We start from the raw sequence: 21,928 nt of genomic DNA, 5'->3' as shown, positions 1-21,928 counted from the left end.
ATTAGGATAAGCTTCTCTGTTTGCATTAATCCCTGTTATTTGTCCCCTTTCAATTTTCAATTTTTTCCACAAAGGGCTAAATAACACTACCTATTGCATGCTCCTCCTTGAACATGTCAAGCACTCCCTGTTAGCTTTCCTTAAAAACAGGGATTTATAAGTTATATTCATAAAACTCCACTCTACTTTGAGGTTTGTCCGAAAGCTATAAAATACAAACCTCAATTTAAGAGATATAATAAGTCAAATTTTGACTGTTAAACACAAGGGCTTGAATCGGTGCCTGTAAGTCATAGAAATTACAAATTTCACTGACATGAATGCAAATTATCACACAACATGCATTCATATTTTTTCTGAAAATATAACACTTATATTACATTACATTACATTACATTACATTACATTATATATATAGCATCACAATTTGGCATGAGGGATTTTCCTATTTAGAAAAAAGTAATTTACTTTGTAAGTGCACTGCTTGAAAAGTAACTGTGTACAAAAACCCAATGTGAAGGAGAAAACACTTTGCAACTTTCTCCTGCATGCCCTTTTCTATGCGAGTGTTCTTGACTGTTTATCTGCATGCGAGGCTCCCATGAAACCTAACCGAGCCCTAATGAAGTGTATTGCTGTTGTGTAGCACAATATGAGTTTCTGACCTCTCTATGCAAAATTTGATATTAAATGAAAGAGCCATGACATTTCAGGTTCTGCCTCATTGGCTCTTTGAGCAAACATGAATCAGAGTACAACACAACTAGGGTCTAAGAGACAATCTCAAGGTAAGCACCCTTATCAAAAAATCAACATCTCTATATGTTGTTGTGTAGTCATCATTTACCCAGTCAATATATACTTTCTGTATTTTCTTTTCCTTTTTCTGTGATTATTTGCACAAGTTTATATTTTATTTAAATGTTTTTTTTATTGTTTTATTCCCAACCAAGATGGTTTTCTTGCTTGCAGCCATCTTGTCCTCCTAGTGAGTTTGTTTGACGTCTTTGTGATGCTCCAGTTTACACTGTATGTCCTCTTTGCCCGAGGACATACATTTTTATCACTCAGTGGATATCTCATCAGCATGGACCTTTGTTTGACCTTTAATTGAAGCTGTTCAATCAATGAATGTGTCTAACCTCTTTTTTTATCCCAGACAGCAAATCATTCATTTCGAAAAATGTAAAAGTAAAAGCACAAATTTGAAAGAAAACATGATCCCAGGTGTTTTCATGGCAATATACCAGTGGGATTGATTTTTTGCACACATTGAAAAAAAAGCACACTGAGATCATTTAAATATCTCATTAATCTCTTTGTAGTTTACAAATCTGTACTAATCACACACGTATCCAGACCTTCTCTGTATCTCTGCATGATTTATGCCACTTTTAGTGTTTGATTTTAGTTTTTGGTTAATTGTGAAGCATAATATTTGCGCTTGTGTGTAACATTTCACGTGCACGCTCCACAATTGTGCTTTGCTGAGGTTGTTGTTAGCACGACTTGATAAAATAATATAAAAAATGTTGCATGAATATGAATTGATAAGTAGCTCTTTAGTATAAAGAGCTACTTAAAGTTTAATTAAGAAAACTTAATGTCTGCATATGGTGGAGCAGTCACATGAGGTGCTACCCATTTTCTGTTTTTTCGTGTGCTGTCCTGTTGTGTGTGTGTGTGTGTGTGTGTGTGTGTGTGTACGTGTGTGTGTGTGTGTCTGTGTCTGGTATGTCTGCTTATGTTCTACATTATGTTGCGTTGTCTCCATCATGTAGACTTCTTGAGAATAGTGAGATCCTGGATCAATACGAACGGGCGTCACTGACATATGAAAGAGCGGAGAGGAGATTTACACCAGCATGATGATGCTGATGGTGATGATGAAGATGAAGGGACACTGTGACGACTGAATGTGTGTCCATGTGCAAAGACCAACACAAAGGACAGTTACGACAATGTTAAACTCAGCTCTGTGCTCTACAAACTGTAGGCAGTCCAGATTCTTTTGTGCTGCTGGTACAATATGGACCTTTACAATGAACGTGATTATTGACATTTAAATTTGGGACGTTAGTCAGGATCATATCTGTCATCGTCCTCGCTGATAGCAAAGTTAATGTGGTTAAACATCTTCAACATCATTTCGATGCATGTCTTTTTCAAATGAGTAGCATACATGTTTTGATTTTGATAGCAAATTATAGAGGGAAGATTTACATCATAAGAGAAAATTGGAGTTAAACTAAATAAATGACTAACCTAATTAGATTTTAATTTTATTTGAATAACCAGAAGCTGTTTAATTTGAATAATTATGTGAGGTCCAGTTGGACGGCTTGTGCATGCCTCTTTTATATCCATTTAAACAATAACATACTAAGAATAACATATGAAAGGCCCCCATCCTCTAATACTAAAATCATATGGGCATTAGAAGTGGTTAAAATAAAGCGTCTTAAAAAATGTATTAATTACATTGCATGCAGTCGCTTTGCTAAATCAATAAGCTAATTGAGCAAATAAATATCATTGTTTTCATTTTAATTCAAATTCCCTTTTAGTATGTTGACTAACTCTCTGACAGCAGCTTCATTTTGGCAAAGAACAGATTTTTGTTATTTCCTTTGTCATCTAACTCTTCTACTGTTAGAGCTTAATATCTTTGTATTGAAACAGACTTTTATACTAGGGCAGACTTTTTACAGGTACTCAAACTATCTTTCAGGGCTGATTTTATTGATGCTTTGTAAAAAAATAAATAACAATAAAGCTTCATCTTTTTCCTCTGTGTTATTGGCTTTTGGTCAGAAGTTTCACTGTCCCATTAGCGTGTCCTCAAACTGTCAGCAACACGCCATCCAAGTCTCCCAGTCAGGCTTTCCTCAGATGTTGGTCTAATTATTGTGGCTGATTTGCTTTAGAGGAAGAACAGAACCAAACCAAAAGGATGAGGGTCATGATACAGGACAATACATTTAATCCTAGTCAAATTAAATAATCCCAGGTTACTGAGACAAGTTAAATTACATTTTCTGTATGTCCTGATGATCTTAACGCCATATATTTACTGCAAAGGGGAAGAATTAGCTCTATTTTTCAATTAATACTCAATGTTTGGAGGCTGGTTTTGTAGGAAGGAAAAGTTTTAAAAAACAAACTGCATTTTGTGAAAAGTTAGAAAAGTAGATCAGCTTTGAACAGAGTGACATAAAAACATGTGATTCATTCACACATGCATATGACACATTTCTTTTTCTTCTGCTGTCATTGTCAAAGTACCTGCTCTTTTTCTTCTCACTGTGTAAATGTTGTATTTTCCATTATGTGCACGTTATTTTCTGTATTCAGTGTAAAGTATACTTTCTTTACGTCCACCCATTCCACTTTGTTTTCCTTCCATTAACCCACGATCGTACACGGACTCTTGTTCCTGCAGATTCTGAATAAAAATCGTTCTTTTCTTTTCTACACAAACTTTGTGGTTCTCTGTGTTGTGTCTGGTTCACAGCTGCGTCAACACGTCTCTTACGAAAAAGAAGAAACTGTTAAAAAAAAAATATTTTGCACACGTACATTTACTCCTCTTTCTCTGGCACCGTTTTTCACTCTCTTACAAACAAACACACAAATCACCCGCCACCACGTAGATGGAGGAAGACACCTCGGTAATTAAGTCTGAGCCGAAACGATGCGAAGCGGCCGAGGCGGCGGATGAGAAACGTGTGGCGCCCGGGAGAGACCTCGAGTAATAGTGTTTTCATTTCTCTGCAGATACATCAGACAGATGCATCATTCCGCTGCATCTTGCCAGGTTTGACTGCATTCGGAGCTAAGGTTTCTCACCTTTATGCATCTCGAGCGAACTGTTGCAGCGAGCAACCTTACCAATGTAGAGTGTTGTGATGAGAAAATTTAATTTTAAAGAAAGAAAAAAAAAAAGGATTGTGCTAGTATGCATCGGGTTTTATGTCTTTGCTTTGGACCGCTGAGGTGCTTACCCCCCCCCCCCCCCCCCCGACCTGTGCTCCACAATGACGAGCCATGGAACACTGATCCTTTCAGATACGTGTCTGAAAGTTGTTTTGTTTTTTTCTGAGAAATCGAGAACCTTTAATGTAAAACTGTGCGTGGAGGAAGAACAACACAATCAGGTTTTTTTTAGATCATATTCATGTAAGCATTAAAATATGAAACTGCATATTTCCACTGCTGAGTTTGAGTTCTATTTGATCTTATGTCGATGTCATGCCTTTCTAGTAGAGTATCAGGTTGTTTTTAACTAATAACTTAAAGCCCTGTGAAGAAGAAGAAGAAGAGAAAAGAACAGGATGTATTAAATAAAGTGATGTGAATCTTTGATCAATGACTACTGACCCATCAACTAACCTTCATTTATTCCATCTTTACTGATATCTGAGCATTCCTAATTTATGTTTCTGTCTTCGTCAATTAAAAAAAAAACATTGCTGATTTATTTAATAACACAGAACGTTTTCAATAAACTATTGTTTACTGATTTTATTGTGATGAGTTATTTTACCGGTCCTGACTTTTTTCCAATTTTGTTCTTTATTGGAAATGTATAGGTTTTTCCAGCCTGGTAGAACCTTTTTAGGGAATTTCAGCTATTGAACAATACATGGTTAAGACCTATTATGACACAGGTCGATTCCAGTATTTTTAGACAAATATTAGAATAGATTAGGATATTCTTTTAGCTGTACTTATTGTAAATGTGACTGCGTTTAGCTCATCATACAACAGAATAAAAGATTGTGTTTTTTCACCAGAATTCTGAATTATGTTTGGAACTTTAGTTTGAAAGTTCATAAAACGTGAATATCCCAGCATCTAAATATGCTATAATGTATATTTTGTATACAGTGGATCAAATCAGTGTGTCTTGGGTATAATGGAACTTGGTATTATGACTACTGCAGCTAGCCACCAGGGGGAGAATGAGCCTATCTTTAAGAACAATCTACAGCTGAGACATATTTCCCCCTTTAACACAATAAATATCGAACCCTCTCCAGGCTGTAAACAGGTGTTCACAGCTTTTTGTCTGTGAGGGGGTGTGGCAGCTTCTGTTCCTCATACAAACTCAATATCCCATGAATCCTCTGGACGATGTGTGACGACACAACTATGCGCCAGGATTGGTTTGACACACACCACCCCTGTGCCACAGGATCATGTACAGTATTCGAGTAGGTTAGTAGTAGATGTTTATATGTTGATCTCTATAATAACATTACATCCATATTGGCTGCGTTAGGTTACTTCCTTAGCTTAAGCTTTAGCTTTAGCTTGCTGTCACGCTGTTAAATAATATAGCACCAGAAGTTGCTAGCTGGTTGCACTGATTACATTGGAAGGACAATCATGGCTTACACACAGATACTGAGAGCCCTGCATCGGGGGTTCCAGTCCTCGGCCACGCATCACTACACGGTGCACGCGTGTAAACTCACGCAGGTCAGCTTGTTCGTCCACACCCACCGGACCGTGTGGACCCCGAGCCTCCACAGCCGAGCCGGGGCTGCTCCGCCCGCTCTGCCCGCTCTATGCTGCCTCTCCCGGCGGAGTCTCTATGTTGACGTCCCGGCCAGAAACCGGAGCAGCCCCGAGGACAGGGAAAGATCTGTGTCCAGGTTTCAGAGCCAGACGCCTTCAGGCGCACAGAAAGGTAAACAAGACCCTCAGAGACAGACACGTGTCCTCGGTGCCTTAACTATCGTTTTTAAAATGATCAACTGGTTTCACATGTTGAAACGTCTATTGTGAGTGAAGGGTTGTGATGTTTGAATATTAATTGAATCACAGTTAACTTTATTATTTATACAACTTGGAAATACAGATGCCAGTGTTTTAACAGCACCTGTTAGTAACGCGATACTACCGCCTGTAGGGGGCGGTAATTCACGTAAACGAGTTTGCTAAGTTTCATTAAAAAACAAATCAGAAAAGTGTTATAATAACATAATCTAATTGCATGTGATATAATATAATATTACATTCATTTAACATTAAACATGATAATTAGAGATATGAACTGATATGAAAATGTTTTATCTAAAAAATTAGTAACGATATTTAGCCGTTGTTGTTGTTATTTTTATTATCATTGTTATCATGGCCACAGTTGTAACCATTTCCATCTCCAATCTTTTACAGTGAAGGAGGCTGGCAGAGACTTCACCTACTTGATTGTTGTACTAATAGGACTTGGAGTGACAGGTTAATGTAACATTATTAAATGTTTCCATCTAATTTTCATCAGAAACAGATTTATAAAGTTGAAATGTTTTGTCCTGTGTGTGTGTGTGTGTGTGTGTGTGTGTGTGTGTGTGTGTGTGTGTGTGTGTGTGTGTGTGTGTGTGTGTGTGTGTGTGTGTGTGTGTGTGTGTGTGTGTGTGTGTGTGTGTGTGTGTGTGTGTGTGTGTGTGTGTGTGTGTGTGTGTCTGTGTGTGTGTGTGTGTGTGTCTCAGGTGGCCTCTTATTTGTGGTGTTCCAGGAGCTGTTTTCTTCCTCCAGTCCAAATAAAATCTATGGGAAAGCCTTTGACAAAGTCAAGTCACACCCTGAGGTAAGAATGAGATCACGGACTGCTTAGGTCAAACAGTATCAGACTTCTAAACTGGTCATCACTTCACTGTATGCATGGATTTATTTACCTGCTTGTTGCTTGTGTAGGTGATCGGAGCATTCGGGGAGCCAATCAAATGTTATGGTGAGACCACACGTCGAGGAAGGAGACAGCAAGTCCGGTAGGAATTGAATAGATTTTTCAACAATGGGTTGATTAGTCTTACTATTGGGTGTGTTTTAATATGTCAGTGAATAACAATCCCTCCTATGTTTTGGTTTTTCATTTTTAAATAAGTTGTACAGCCCTTATGTAAACATCTGTGTAGTGGTAGTACCAAGGTATTATCTCAGATGTGTGTGTTTGTTTCCATCTCAGTCACACAGAGTACCTGAAGGACGGACTGAAGCATCTGCAACTTAAGTTTTACATCGAAGGCATTGAACCAGGACTCAAAGGAACTGTACATTCAGAGTCAAAAGAGGTTGGTATTATTTTAATTCACTGTTTGAAATCATCTTTCGAAATACATGTGACATAGAGGACAGTAAAAGCAGTACAGTTCTTGTTTAACTATGATACCTAAAAATGATACATTTAAAGTGAAGGTTAAAATTCAACGGACTTATAACTTGCTGTCATTTTACAGAACAATGAAACAGGAAAATACGAGTTTCGATACATATTTGTGGAAGTGGACACCTACCCAAGACGGTCGATCATTGTGGAAGATAACCGATAAGAGAAGATGTGGAACTCGCTGAATAAATGTGGATAATGTGTTTCTAAAGCAGGTTTGTGTTATTGGACAAATAGCTATGAGTGTAAACTGTGATTCATGAATAAAACGCCTTGTGTCAACAATCGTAGTTGATTGAAACTTTGTTGCAACAATCTACTGGTTTGAATTTGATGAAGAGCTTTGCTAAGCAAAGTGTCTTGACCAATTTAACATGATGTTGGCTCTTTTGTGTTAATGTAATTTAAAAGAATACCCCAAAAACAATATTTTCTTGTTTTGTATTTTATTTTGACTATTAGACGAATGAATTGTTAAGTAACATGTAATCAAAATGATTTTAAATTGTAATAAAAAGGTTCTTCTTTTCACAGAGACACAAATACAATGTGTGCTTATATTTTTCTGACTGTCTGATTGGTCTTTTGTCTGTATCAAATAGTACGTTTGGTTTAAGTTGGACCTTTGGAGGCTAATTTAATAGAAGAGTTAAAAATACAAGGAGTTAAATAATTTTTTGATATTGCATATACATTTGTTTTTGCTTTGAAATTAACACAGTCAAATAGACGTGCTCTTTATTCTGATTCGTCTGCTCTGTTAAGACATTCACAATTGTTTATTTCATCATTTATTTATTTTGCATTATTCTGCAGTTTCTCTGAACTGTTAGACTGCTCTCTGGAGCTTTGTCCACTAGATGGAGGCATAGAATTGAGAGACGGAACAACCTGGTATGACCTATGATGATTGTTTCCTCATTTCTCACTCACTTATATGTTTCTACTCATTTTAATGGATGTTTTGATGATTCTTCAATAGATATTGAAAGATTTTACAGAGGAGACAGACTTCCTCAGACTCAATTTGAGTAAAGACATATATATATAACATGAACACGGTATTCTTTGAATTCTTTGAATACCGTGTTCATGTTATATATATATGTGTGTGTTTCTACATGTATGATACTGTTATATTACACATAGACATTACATGTATCTGCACATTTTGTCACATAATATCCAGGTTGACTGAAGAATCATGTGCTACCTTTACAGACCCTCGGAAATATAACCATTTAAGGCCCAATTCGGTACAATCACTAGGATAGGTCAACTCTTCACCAATGCTCCTCTGATGGTCGATAACATTTATTACTTTTCACAGTCATTCATCAGATGTAATTTTAAGGTATTTACACCCAGCAGCCATATGTTAGTTAGAAAGTAATATCAGACGACAACAACAACAACAACATCACCTCTATCCATATCCTGTTCATTACAACGGAAGTGTTGAGTGGTGGACGTTTTACGGGAAACCCTGAACGCACCACTCTTGAGAACACCTCCCACTGTGATACGAAACGCAGCGTTGAACGCGCAGAGATGAGCTAACAGTGCTAACTCACTTTAACCCGAGCTAAGACTAGTCTTGTTGTTTATCACATGCGGAGTGAAGCACCAGCTTCCCGGGTAACTAGCCGGTGACTCTGTGTGTAACAGCAGGAAGCCATGTGTATAACACGGGTCAGTTCCAGCTGTTGTTTTGTTCTCCTCCTGGGTTAATGTCTGTTGTTGTTAGGCCTGCTTCACGTTAGCCTAGCTTAAGTAGCGCCTAGCTTCCGCTGGTTCCCGGAGCTCATCACGTCCCACAAAGGGCGAGGGGGAAATGACAAACCTCGGCAGCGGATAACTTCACACAGCCGGAGTGTCGCCAGGAAGTAAGTTGAAAAAAATCACACTTATGGGTTTGTGGTAACAAAGTTTACGCCGGAGTCGTCGCGATAAAAGTTATCATCTGTTAACGTTTAGTAAAAGTGCCTGCGGGTTTAACGCGTGTGATCTTTAAGGTTTTAGATGTGTGTGAACGTGTTTGCGAATAACCATTTAAGTATTAAATAAAACTAAAACGTGGTAGTGATTTCCTCCTCTTAGGTTATTTAAACGATACAAAATCTGTTTGTTTTCAGGACAACTTGTGTCTTTTTGACCAGGGATCAGCGAGTTATTCACCAACTATGAGAGCCTCAGCTCAGTGACATCACACAAACATGGAGCTGTACTGGTACATGTGAGTTTAACTTGTGTATTTCCATTTATTTATATATATATACACACACACACAGTATATACATGTTTGCAAACATTTATCTACCCATTTTCCTATCCAACCCAATCTTCTCTCCTCCACAGAGTTGTCATCATATTCATCATCATCAAGATATTCTTCTATGTGTGCTGGTACCGATCCAGACAGAGGCAGCTGGCGGCCTACCTGAGCAACCCACGCAATGCCCAGATAGTCATAGTCGGAGGAAGAGCGTACCTCCATCAGATGTGTGAGCGACAGAGTGTAAGTTGTGCTCTCAGTTTGTCTTCCATTTTAATCACATGAGCTACTTGTCAACCTCCGAAGTGGTTTCCTGCCCTCAGGATGTACATTTATTGTGGTGGGGTCTAATTAAACACACTTGGGATCACATGATTTCAAACACTTCTATTGAATTTACATATTTTGAGATTGTGAACACTGTTCTATAAAATATGAGCATAGAAAGAATAAATAGACAAAAAGTAATTGAATCTTATACACGATGTTGAATGAATAATTTGATAAAATGTCGTGTATAAGATTCAATTACTTTTTGTCTATTTATTCGTTCTATGCTCATATTTTATAGAACAGTGTTCACAATCTCAAAATATGTAAATTCAATAGAAGTGTTTGAAATCATGTGATTTCTCATTCAAATTCCTTCTTTAAAGGAAATGAAACTTGACAAGACAAGTGTGTTGCTCTGGTAGTTTTGAATCACTTCCACCTTCATGATGGCGGACGTGACTCAGGAGGTAGATCCCCTTAACGGAAGCATGTCGATTTCGTTCCCTTCTCCTTCTAAGGGCTATATCTGTGGTGTTCAGTAGAAAAAGCTTTGCAGAAAGTAGGGCTATACGAAAGTGTGTGAATGGGTTCGTGCTGTGAGTGGTTGACAGGACTCTGCTGCTCTTCCATAATTTGAAACATACTGTCTGTTTTTTGGGCCAATATCTTGGTGTAGGATGAACCCCTGACCAACCAGTCTGTCTTCCTCTTTCACCATTACAATATACAAAATCCCACTACTGCTTGCAGTGCAGACCTGCCCTAACAATGTATCAGTGCATTCACACACTGTCTTTATAAAGATTGTACTTGAATTGTAGGTTCTTGTAAAACAGAAAGAATCGATGTAAGCTGAGAGACTTGAGCATCACACACAGAAATACAAGGACTAAGCAAGAGAAATTCTAATAAAAGCCACAGCTGTGTTAAATCTTTTGTGGAAGAGTTGTTTGCTCTCTCTCTCTCTCTCTCTCTCTCTCTCTCTCTCTCTCTCTCTCTCTCTCTCTCTCTCTCTCTCGGGCATGTGATTCTCAGTCTGTCGCTTTCACCTCGAACGACATCACAGGCTGCATTTCACTTTCAGTTACCTACTCAGTGAAGTATGCTCAGAAGGTGCACGCATGTTGACATTTTTTCTGTGAAGTTTGTTTGACCTCGTTGACACGAGAGGTCGGGCAGGTCCCAGCTTTGACAGTTCTACACTTACAAAGAAGTGTGTGCGTGAGTGCCACTTTTTAAGCATGTTTGTAAAACTTGAACCATGCATGAGATTTTTGTGTGTGTGTGTGCAAATATCACAAAAGTCACCGATCACAGGATAGGACTGTTTCCAAGTATTATTGTTGCTTCCTGTTCTTGTTGGTAAACGGTTAGATGGATGGAAAAAAATAAGTCTCTTCTAATGTTTAATTGGCTTGACATAGTGAATAGTGTTTTGTTCGGGCTGCTCTTTAAATGTCACACGCTCATTGAAATAACCGCCACAGTTTTCTTGTAGCCTCTCTTTATCTTTGCAACTTGTGTTCTTCATTTATCTTATGTTTTGAAAAAACGACTTCAAAATGCCGGGTTCTCTTTTTATTGCCCCCCTTGACTGTAGCTTTATCTGTGTTTGTGTTCTCCAAGAGCTCCAGAACTGTAAAGCCTTTCCACAACATCAGTTCTTACGGCTACGGCACAGGTTTAAACAGTCATCATGTCCGTGCTTCCTCCAGGGCCTTTGTGCTTTACTGCCTCTCCCGAACACCTGGAAGCAATCGCCATGATTCACAACCTTCTTAAAATATGCTCGGTGAATCGTATAGCAAACAGGTTTCTCTTGTGTCCAATTCTAATGCTTGCCCACTTTGCACAGTTGCTGGTAGATTTTGCAAAAGATTATTTAACAAATAAAAGAGGCTAACTTGTGAATGCATTTTTTTCTGAGGGCAGATTCAATTAAATCCAATTCTGCATCAAAATTCATTAAGCCCTTTTCTATCATCACTCGGCTTCAGTCAAATGCAAGAGGCACAGGCAAAGATATTTCTCGCTTTCATTGAATATTTGTGAAACAGGAAATAACCAATTCACTGGAGAGTTGAACTGTTTTTGGCCTTAGATTTCCCGTTGTGACATCCTGTTTGTTATTGGAAATGTTTGATTTTCAAAAAATGTCCCTCCAAAAAGGAGATTGCAATTCTTGGTATCTTATTATCTGACATATACTGGCTTCATGTCCAGTAACAGAAGGTCTCCAATTTCCTTCTTGCAATCATCCTTTTCCTCTTGAGCATCTACCAGGTCGTAATATTTTCTCATTCAGCAACTCCCCAGTTTGCTCCTGCAGCCATCTCCTTTCTCATCCTCTGTTTTTCTTCTTTGCTACTACCTTTCTTCCGCTCCCTCTTGTTCTCTCCGCTGTTTCTGGTGTATAATGTTCCCTGTTTAGATTTTAATGGAATGTGCAGCAGGGAGGCCCCACAGTCATCCATTACTCCGAACCCTGAATGTTCTCTGGGTGGACGCCAAGACGACTCGAGTCTTGGACTTAAATGAATCACACACAGTGGGGGTAAAAGTCTTGATGTAGTATCACTCACTAAGCCTCTTGGACAATCTTCTTCGTGGCTACCTGAAGAGACAAAGTGAACCCAGAAGAGTGGTGAAGAAAAAAAACGTTGATACATTCCAGCTGGAGATAGAGATCGAGAGATTTATAGTACTTAGATTATAAGGCCCCGTTTTATTAGTTTCTTTTCATCTTTTTGTCTTATTCTATAGAAAATAAATGTTCGTTCTTTTTAACATGATGGTCTGTCTGTGCTGCATCTTCCCCCGTCACCGCAAAAACAACAGGGTGGCAATCTTAAATAGTTCAAAAATAGTTATCAGTCTATCATCGGTGACCTTCCTGCCCGATCTGCATGTGTTTGCTTCCTGTTCCCATCGCAGTTAGCCCACTAACGAAAGTAAATAGCTGTGAGAACTTCCTCAAAGGAGATCGAGGACATAAGAGCTAACTGCTGCTGTAATGCTTGCCGATCTCGCTAAAGCAATTTTGATGAGACTTTGTCTTTCACATATGAAGAACACAGCATGAGATTGTCTGGGTAACAACTGGAAAATCTCCGTAGCCATCAGAAGATGTGTGGCGCCTGGGTAGAGCGGGCAGGACATGACGTTTAAATTCCACTGCAGAGAGCTCAATGTTCTTGTTTACATCACATCAGCACCGTAGTCAACCCAAAGTTAACATCCTCAGTCTGTTCCACATGCATGGCTTTTTCACCCTGAAGTATTTGCATTCTTTTTTCTTTTTTTTTTTGTTCTCTAGCTTTTTCGAAGTAAAAATAGAGAATGTCTACAGCAACTGACCCCGCTGGATAATTTCAGATTGTCTGGAGTTCAATGCGTGTCTGAGAGCAGCTTCAAAGATCATCTGATAAAACTGACTGTGACGAATGACAGAAGCTGCAGGCTCTCCTTCATTCTGAGCCTTGACTGGTTCATGGGCAGTGGTTGTAATGTATACAGCCACTGCCTATTCGTGTGATGAACTGGCAGGCCTCTAAACCTGCAGTGTGTGTGTAAACAACTTTATGGGGTTCAAAATTGTCCTGCAGGTTTGAGGTGAAAGTGTAACCTGCTGGTCATCCGGGTGCTGGAAAACAACACAGCAAAGAGTTGGAAGACGGACAGTATCTCGCTCTTCTCTGCGAATATTGTTGGCTATTTGTTAAGTGATGTTTGTACTTCCCTGTGTACAGGTGTCCTGAAGCAAAATATTTGAAGGGAGACTCACAGGAAGAGCATATTAATAAAACGATTTGAGAAGCACTGTCCTCTCCAGAGCTGTGTGCAGAAAAACCAGCTCGCTTAGAATCAAGATAGTGCCAGAGGTGTACAAACTGTTCCCTCCAGCTCATGGATCTGACTGTGTAAACTGCTGCTGCATGTGTAGCAGCAGATGTGTGTGTATTTGCTCTATGTGTGCTTGTGTGCACTTCCGCATTTCTGTGTGTATCATTAACTACGTGTGTTTCCCTTCCCTCTGTAGCAAACATCTGTGTGGCCGAGCTGGTATGGCGTTCAGGATGAACTGTCAATAGAGGAGCCCTCCACAACGCTGCCGCCCACATCGTCCGTCTCCCACCTCGACATGCCGCCACCATATGAGGCAGTCTCTGGAGGTAGCGCACTCATCTAAACACACACATAATCTGCATCTGCTCCTTCCTCATTCATCCAGAACATTAAAGTTGAACCAGAAAAACTTCTACATTCTTAGTTTTTTAACCCATAACTTCCTGCAAGCCACAGTCTTCCACTGCCCTGACTGACCCATGGCAAAGACTCCATGGCACAGGTTTACATTAAACACCAAACTTATATAATTAATGATCCAGCACCATCATGTTTTAGTTACATTTCCCATAATAACTGTTTAAATTTTTTCCTTCTCTTCATGGTGTAAGTAAGAGTGGAATAGTCTGTGTTGACTATACGGCCGCTGTATTTACACTGTTTTATTTACTCCGAAGTTGAGGTCACTGTGAGCAGAGGGTTTGCACTGGAGAAAGAAACCCACATTTGGTGACAGACTAGAAACACGTGCGCCTATAGCGATCAAATTCCAGTTTATGGATACGAGTTTTGTGACTAGGCTCATAGATCATCGTCTTCTAATGTTATGGAAATGCTGTAAACACATCCCTCATGTCATGGCACATATAGCTTCAAATGAATTTACAACTTAAGTGGCCAAAACTGCAAGTTAGTAGAAAAATGCAAGTTCCATCATTCTTAATATTTACCCATTGGTCACTGCAGGCTGTGGTAGGTGGTAGTTCATAAATCATTGCTTTCATCCAAACCTGTTTTGAACAGTTTCACATTATTCAATTTGTCTGCATGTTTGATTCGGCTGCTCAGCCCTCACATGCTTGCTAGCTTGTTTTACCTGCAAGTTTAAGGTTTGGAATTCAACCCTGACTAGGAGCAATGGTTAAGCAATGAATTTGAGTGTGTGAGTCAAAACACTGGCTAAACATTGGCTAACAGCACCTTTTCACTCTGCTAGCATTGTCTCTTTAAATACCCTGCTGCAGGGTTTAGGTAAAATAAACAACATGACAATATAACTTCTGTCGCAGCCACTCTTATTGGAGACTTCAGATATTGTGAGTAGTAAAGGGGCTAAAGTTTAGTGTGATAAGCTGATCAAAGTCAGTGGCAGTACATAATCTATAAAATTTAGATCTGTTATTGGTGTTCAGATTGAAATATAATTCATAAACAAAAAATGTATAACCATCAAGAAGTTGAATAACAAACTGTTGGATGGGAGAGAGAAGTAAGTTGTGACTTTAAAACATTTAAAGGTTATGTCTGTACTCACTCACTCATGACGTAAGAGTGGATTTCATAGATGAATAATAACCAGAGAGGACACATCTTTTCAATCAAACTCCCAAAGAGACTTATAAGTGTGTGGTGTCTGTCATAGATCAACACTGAAAATGTCCTGAAAAACGATCTCGCTAGAAATGAGTGGGTACCTGCTTCACCCTTAACTACACAGAGAGAACATATTATTAACCCACATACCTGCATATTTAGAGGTCATTACCACAACCAGGAAACTGACACCAGATGGAGTCTAAAGCACAAAGCCACTGCACTTCTGTAAACTGACAGTAATAGTTTTTCTGCTTCAAAAAGACAAAGTACACCAAGTCTAAACAGAATGATACCCACAGTTTTTTTTATAGACACCATGCTATGCCTTTTGTGTACTGCTCCTGTGCCAGTGCAATCTAGAGTCAACTCATTTCAAATCTAGTTATAGAGAAAACAGTATCTTCTGTTCATATCTTGGCCACTTCCTACTGTTCCCGCTACGTCACCCTCATCCATTTATATTTTTTTCAATGAATTGCTATACTTGGTCTCCCTTATTCTTAACAGGAAGGTTTAAAGGAGAGGAAAGACAGTCATAGTGTTTCCATTATAACCAAGCCACTTTCACATCACTAACCGCCGCTCAAGCTTTAGTCTCTACTTTTGCTCGTTCAGCAGGTCGTGTGCATATATGGTCGGAAATGGTGTCATTTCACCACTGATTGTAACACGTCACAAGTGAAGCTTTTTTCCTATCACTTGCTTCAGGGGGTTTTAGGGTTTGCTCTTATAGATCTGTTTTCATCTTACTGATTCATCAAGGTATCAGTACTGTAGGAAGGCCTTTATTTCCAAATGTGTCTGCACTGACACCATTTTGCATGCCTTCTTAATGATGGTGCATGTCTGTGATCGAAATGAATTGCATGGGAAACGATACAAACTGAACGACGAGAAGACGCTGCAAAACTGAGGAAGTGCAGCAAGTGGTTTTAGACGAGAGCGTCGACATATTCAGGTGATTTCACTGCCACTGACCAAGTTGTTATTTTGAAATGGTGGATTTTTGTTGTTGTATTCCTCAGCTTCAAGGAAAAAGTAATCAACTTTTATTTCACGGTATCTTAGTGACGTATTCACAGTGTTGCCTTGTCTCCCTCTTGCTGTGATTGGGCGTATTTGTTTTGATGCAATCGATCGTTTTAGTGCAAACGCAGCAAAATCTTCGTCACATAAACTTTAGATTAGATTGTCATCGTATTTTGTTTAATCTTGCAGCCCTGATGTTATCACTTATTTGTCCTTGTTTATTAATTTTCTCTGATTTACTTTTCTCCTCCTCTTCCTTTCAGAGGACGACCTCAAGCCGCCTCCCTACAGCGAGTGTGCTCTAGTCGACGAGACCGACGCCCCCTGTCCCTCCCATTGCACTCCTCTCATTCCTGAGGAAGGAGACTCGTCCAGCATAAATGAAGCCCCGCCTCCCTACACAGCGTCCCCCTTCACACAAGTCAGTCTACAAGACGGCCCTATTAGCCTAAGTGAGTGCGAGTCGGCGAGCAGGTCCGCTTAATCGATCCCCGACGCCAGTTTGCCTTTTCCATGCACTGCCTTCCTATCTTCAACCTCAGTGATCGTCGCCAGCCTAACTCTCATCACATGAGTGCAGAAGTTTATTTGGACGCAAGTGTGTGCGTGTGTGTTTGGTGGTTTTCAGAGACAACTTGTTTTTCTACTTTGCATTGTTGTCATCAAAAAAGTGGTCATCTGACGAGCGTGGCGAAAACAGATGACAACAGCAAGCCTGTGTTCCTCAGTCAGGACCGCAGAACCTGCCTCCCAGCATGGATGAGGGTAACACCCTCGACTCAAAGCTCCCAGGAAGTGGCCAGGGTACAGATAAGCAGAGAGAGAAGAGACTTTAAAGTGTGTTTTGTTTTATTTTTTATATTTCTTTCTCCCAAGTTTTCTGTTAGTTTGAGGCCACTTCCTTTCACAGATTAATTCACTTTTAAAGCGGGGGGGAGGTTGGCGAAATCAGAGGCTCGACAGTTGTTAGTACATGCTGCTGTGCTACACATTACTTCATGCTCGTGTGTTGACACTGTTCTCAAAACAAGAACTCAACAACAGTCTATGGTGATAAATGAACAGTCTCAACTTCTTCAAGCCGTCTGCACATTTGTTAATGTGCAGACAAAGAAGTATTTACTAACGATTGCACTGCCCAAACTTAAAGATTGACCTCTTTAGCGTCACTGCTGTTGTTTAATACATCGTCGCGATTATCACTCTGGGACATAATCAGGCGTCCCCAGTGCTTGTTACGTCTGTGAATGGAAGTGAGCGAGGGCGAGCAGGAAAGGGGAACACATTGATGAAATAAACGGAACACATTGTGGCAGTAGACAAGAGATTGTTCTCTGTTGATTGTCACCGTTTTGTTTCTGTTCCTGTTCCTGCTCTCCATTAACACCTACGTGCCAGGATGCAAGGTTCTGTCCAAACATCTATTTTGGTCTTTCTTATAGGGTCCCTTTAAGTTCAGCCCTGGTATCAACATCCGTCCTGTGAGTCCTGTGAAGGTCGTCTCTTCACGCCTGACTTTAAATAACGTCCTGAAAGCGTCTCCTGTGACCACTTGTGATATGATCTCACCTCCCCGCTCTTTATGCAAATAATCATGTAATTTCTGTTCGCAAAGACCAAATCACGTTGTTCAAATCATGTAAATATCTGTCTACTTGTTTATGTTACATCTTTAGGACCCTTTTCAGACTTGACCTCATGGAGACCAAAGCCTGGTCCTAATGAGGCCGAATGTCATATCTGAGGTCCTGGTTAAGGTTTGGTTTATCATGTACTTTGTGGTTAGGGTTTGGTATGAATTATTCAAGGTTAAATTTAGTTATATAGGCTTTGGTTTGGCTGCCCACAATGATTGAAAGTCAATGCGTTGTCCTAATAAGGATACCTGCGCATCTTTACAAATCAATCTGATTCTAACAACTGCCACATGCGTACCAGATCACATCCAAATGTGATCGGATCTCAAATGTGACCTCAATGCTTCTGTATGCACTCACATCTGTATTTAGAGGTCATGATCAGCCATTACAGATGTGACAGATTCCAGGTCAGAACAGTTTCAGTCCTTGAACACACAACGACACATTTTCTGGAGTTGTTCACCCAGTTGTCAGATCAGATTTGATGTTGTGAATTGTAATATTCAGTTTGGATGATGTGTTACAATCCTGAAACAAAAAAAACCGCACAGCTTCCTGCTTATGCTCTAAAGTCAAAACTCAGTTATCACTTTTTTCTCCTAAGAAAATGAAGCCATCAGCTTCTGTTCTTTGTCTTTTTCATGTGAATCTACCACAGGCTGGTAGAGGTCAGTCGGCCAACTGTGTGTGTGTTTCCTCTCCTGTGTTCTCTGTTTATAGTATTGCTTTTGGAAAAGGTTATTACTGTGCTCTTTGCTTTTTATGTGTCACTGCATTTCAGATAAGTCTGTATAATGAAGATGCTCCACCTCCATGTTTTGTTCCCGCAAAAATATAATCTGTGTACAGTTTCTGATCGAAAAAGAAAAGCAATTAAATGCTGTATAAACATACTTTTGGGCCTGTGGGAAACTATATATATATATATATATGTATACAAAAATAATCTGAAAATGTCACAACGCAATGTGTTACAATGATAATCCGCCGTATTGTGATGACAAATCGTGGAGCAGCCACAATCCCTCCTGTGGTTATACAATCTGGACGATGCGACTGAGAAGCTGTGTTTATACGACACAGCTCGTACAAGCACATGGCCTTGAACTCGGTTGACATCACTATAGCAGCAGCATGATGAAGACTGACCACCCAAACTTAAGTGTTACAGGCGTCCACTGTAAACCCATGACCTGTTTGTCCACTTCACGTCCATTACTGTGGTGGGTGACCTGTCCAATCTCTTCAGTGAGTAGCTTCGTGAGTTGAGGGGATTTTCTTTTTTGTCTGATTTTTGGGGAATTGTGTCGTCTGTATTAAACTGTTGTTCATAATATCGCTAGTGTTATTTTTCTTTACTCGTGGACGGAGTCTCCTCAGGACAATGTGGTTATGCATTATTTACTGACTTCACTTGTTTGGCTTCCCCAGGCACACTTTATGTTTATCTTGGTCGTATACAGTGGTGGCCAAAATTATTAGAACACAGCATATTTAAGAGGTTTCATTTATTTTTGTTGAATTGGCCGTTAAAATACCAATTAAACGATTGAAATATCTACAAAGTCATCAATTATGCTCTCTAAACCATAGATTAGAGCCATCATAAGGAGATTTAGGTCATTACAAAAAACAAGGATAACAAGGCCCTTTTTGATGCTGGCTGGAGTAACCGCCACATAGCCAAGGACTTGAGATGCAATCCAAGCACTGTAGGACAAAGGAAGATTGGTATAAAGTGTTGTGGACTGATGAGTCCAAGTTTGAACAGTTTGGCAACAAGCGAAGAGTGTATGTTCGATAGAGGGTGGGGGAAAGATATAAAAATGAGTGTCTGTTGCCAACAGTTAAATACGGAGGGTGTAATATTATGGAGTGGGGTGCCATTTAAGCCACAGGAACAGGTGACTTAGTGAAAATTGATGGCACAATGGATAAGAAAGTATACCACAACATTCTGGTGAGGCACGGAGTACCATCATGGAGTCGTCTTATTGGGCCTGGATTTATTTTCCAAGAGGACAACGACCCTAAAAATTATTCTAACGATTGCCGGAACTTCTGCGACAGAAGGAATCTGCTGGATATTTGAAAATGATGGGCTGGCCACCTCAAAGTCCGGACCTGAACTCGAACAATTTGAGGCGAGTCGGGAAATAAACTGGACAGATCTATTGTACATTCAAAGGAAAGCCTTTGGCTTGAGATGCAGAAGGCATGGGATAAAATTAGAGTTGAAGTTCTCAGGAAACATATTGACACTATGCCAGAGAGATGTGCTGCTGTAATTGCTGCAAAAGGTGGACATACCAAATATTCAAGTTAGAAGTGGATAGAAACGGAAGGACTCACTTCATCGGTTATTTGTTTGTGCCCAGAGCAACCATCTGCATGGTTCATGAACATTATGAAATTAAATTTTGTAGGCAAAAAAAAAGGTCAATTTTGTCAGATCCTAAAGGTGTTCTAATAATGTTGGCCACCACTGTATATCTTGGTAAACTATGTTAAGGTGCTCAAACCTTAAAGGGATACAAAAGCAATTTGACTCAATTCAGAAAAAGACGGATGTAAAAGCAGGAATCGAGATTTTTCAGCTCCCTGATTGGTCAAGTTCCAGGAACACTGATTCCTACATTTCACATCTTTTATCTTTATTATTAACTTGTGCTGTCCCCCCACCAAGTTTCAAGAAAATGGCTTCTGCTGAAAGACAGAAACGCCAAAGAAAGCATAACCTCTTTGGCAGAGGTATAGTAAACAATAAAATAAAAGCACAGAAGTACAGTTACAGTTCAATGTGTCTGTAGTTGAACCGAATTCAACAAACGTAATAAAATCTCTGAAGACAAAGTAATTAATCAATAGCACAGAATAACGGCAGAGTTTCTAATTTAAATGTGAGGGGGGGGGGGGGGGGGGGGCTGGAGTTTGGGAGCATTTGTCATCATCAGGAAGTTTTGTGCAGCATCCAGCTGATGATAGTTTCACCCTGTTTGGTTATGACTGGAGGTTCCAAACAGAACATTCCCAGATTGTACAATACAGATTTGAAGTGTTATCATTCCCGAGCCGTAAATGGGCCGGATGAAAGTGTGACAGTGTGGGCCAAACACTGGGAGACAACAACTCCTAAAGACCTGTTCAAGTTTGTTTATATTATACATTATTAACAAAGATCCAATACATACTTGAGATTGTTCAGTGCTTTCTAACCGAGAGAACAGAAGAAGTAAAGGAAAACGGGCTGGAGTTGTAAAAACGCTTTCTTTTTTGTCAGGTCATAACAACTGTCGCTCTCCTCGAAGTCTAAATTACTGTCTGACAAACTGGGGCAGCCCGGGTCACCGCTCTTTCCTCCACTGGGTCTGTTTTGCCTCAGAACTTGGCTGGGTGCAGCGGGACGGTAAAAAGCAAATACTCCTAGGTGGTATAGATGGTTTCGCTTTGCTCTGATGTCCCTGGGGTTTTGTCTCTGTCTTCAGACTGAGGCTCCTTCAGGGTCTCTGACACGCTGCGTCTTGTCTCCCGTCCTGGGCAGAGGGAGGAGATGCAGGGGGGGGTGACTTTGGTAGATACATTTCACTCACCCCTAAAAAAGACATCTGCTTCCAAATGGATCAATAAAGCGTAGTGGGTGGAGGAGATGCAGGTTTGGATTGTCAGCTGAACGCCTCAGTATTCAAGGAGCTGAGCGATTCGATAGATCTGTCAAGTCTCTTTTCACTCATCCTGTCATCTCATTTAGCAATGTCATTGGTTTGGTGATATTTGATGTCTTCCATAATTGAATTATTTCTGTCACGTCACCGTCTCCTTGGGAAAAGCGGCAGCGTTTTTGAGTATTCTCATCGCTCGCGCCTTTTACATCTTTTATGTCAAAGTTACCCACATGCAGAGTTAACTTTCCCCCTGCAGCCTTTTAGCTCTCGGAAACAATCGGCTAACTGCTGTGTGAGGATGAGAGGTGATCCGTGTCATCGGACGGGTGAAACCAGGGTTCGGGGGGAGGGGGGCAGCAGGGCAAATCTGCTCTCAATCTGCGACTCAACAGTTGATCCCTCGTCCAAAAAACGTACCAACTGCTGCCAAAAC

At 40.0% G+C, this 21,928-nt stretch overlaps 3 protein-coding genes across 5 annotated transcripts in view; all 3 read left to right on the top strand.

Moving 5' to 3' along the window:
• The window catches only part of neto1l (neuropilin (NRP) and tolloid (TLL)-like 1, like), a 65,589-nt gene extending 61,580 nt beyond the window's left edge, over positions 1-4,009 (top strand). Inside the window, exons 11-12 of one of the 2 annotated variants that reach the window (XM_062379767.1) lie at positions 714-788; positions 3,778-4,009. In XM_062379767.1, coding sequence (XP_062235751.1) covers positions 714-774 — 61 coding nt within the window. In that variant the 3' untranslated portion in view covers positions 775-788; positions 3,778-4,009. Of the gene's footprint in view, positions 1-713; positions 789-1,781; positions 2,503-3,777 lie in introns of those variants that run through there. The other variant, XM_062379768.1, reaches the window with a different exon arrangement.
• Positions 4,010-5,145: 1,136 nt separating this feature from the next.
• On the top strand, positions 5,146-7,459 carry timm21 (translocase of inner mitochondrial membrane 21). The gene is made up of 6 exons (XM_062379766.1): positions 5,146-5,695; positions 6,184-6,246; positions 6,498-6,595; positions 6,703-6,776; positions 6,974-7,079; positions 7,245-7,459. The coding sequence occupies exons 1-6, from the start codon at positions 5,392-5,394 to the stop codon at positions 7,335-7,337; spliced, it is 738 nt and encodes a 245-aa protein (XP_062235750.1). The 5' UTR covers positions 5,146-5,391; the 3' UTR covers positions 7,338-7,459.
• Positions 7,460-8,680: 1,221 nt separating this feature from the next.
• si:dkey-118j18.2 (uncharacterized) lies at positions 8,681-19,167 on the top strand. Of its 2 annotated transcripts, none has more exons than XM_062379242.1 (5): positions 8,681-9,060; positions 9,334-9,410; positions 9,533-9,692; positions 13,762-13,894; positions 16,457-19,167. In XM_062379242.1, the coding sequence occupies exons 2-5, from the start codon at positions 9,391-9,393 to the stop codon at positions 16,675-16,677; spliced, it is 534 nt and encodes a 177-aa protein (XP_062235226.1). In that variant the 5' UTR covers positions 8,681-9,060; positions 9,334-9,390; the 3' UTR covers positions 16,678-19,167. The 2 variants fall into 2 exon arrangements, with proteins under 2 accessions (XP_062235226.1, XP_062235225.1); XM_062379241.1 differs by having other exon boundaries at positions 9,310-9,410.
• Positions 19,168-21,928: the final 2,761 nt, after the last annotated feature.

Source organism: Platichthys flesus, chromosome 21, assembly GCF_949316205.1.
Source record: "Platichthys flesus chromosome 21, fPlaFle2.1, whole genome shotgun sequence".
In the NCBI taxonomy this organism is placed as follows: domain Eukaryota; kingdom Metazoa; phylum Chordata; class Actinopteri; order Pleuronectiformes; family Pleuronectidae; genus Platichthys; species Platichthys flesus.
Note: the sequence above shows the minus strand (reverse complement) of the source record. Positions and strands in the feature narration are given on the sequence as shown.

Coding starts and splice junctions, on each gene's coding strand:
- timm21 (XM_062379766.1), top strand. CDS start 5,392: ATGGCTTACACACAGATACTGAGAGCCCTGCATCGGGGGTTCCAGTCC. Junction 5,696..6,183: donor GCCTTCAGGCGCACAGAAAG/GTAAACAAGACC, acceptor AATCTTTTACAG/TGAAGGAGGCTGGCAGAGAC. Junction 6,596..6,702: donor AAGTCAAGTCACACCCTGAG/GTAAGAATGAGA, acceptor TTGCTTGTGTAG/GTGATCGGAGCATTCGGGGA.
- si:dkey-118j18.2 (XM_062379242.1), top strand. CDS start 9,391: ATGGAGCTGTACTGGTACAT. Junction 9,693..13,761: donor AGATGTGTGAGCGACAGAGT/GTAAGTTGTGCT, acceptor TTCCCTCTGTAG/CAAACATCTGTGTGGCCGAG. Junction 13,895..16,456: donor ATATGAGGCAGTCTCTGGAG/GTAGCGCACTCA, acceptor TCTTCCTTTCAG/AGGACGACCTCAAGCCGCCT.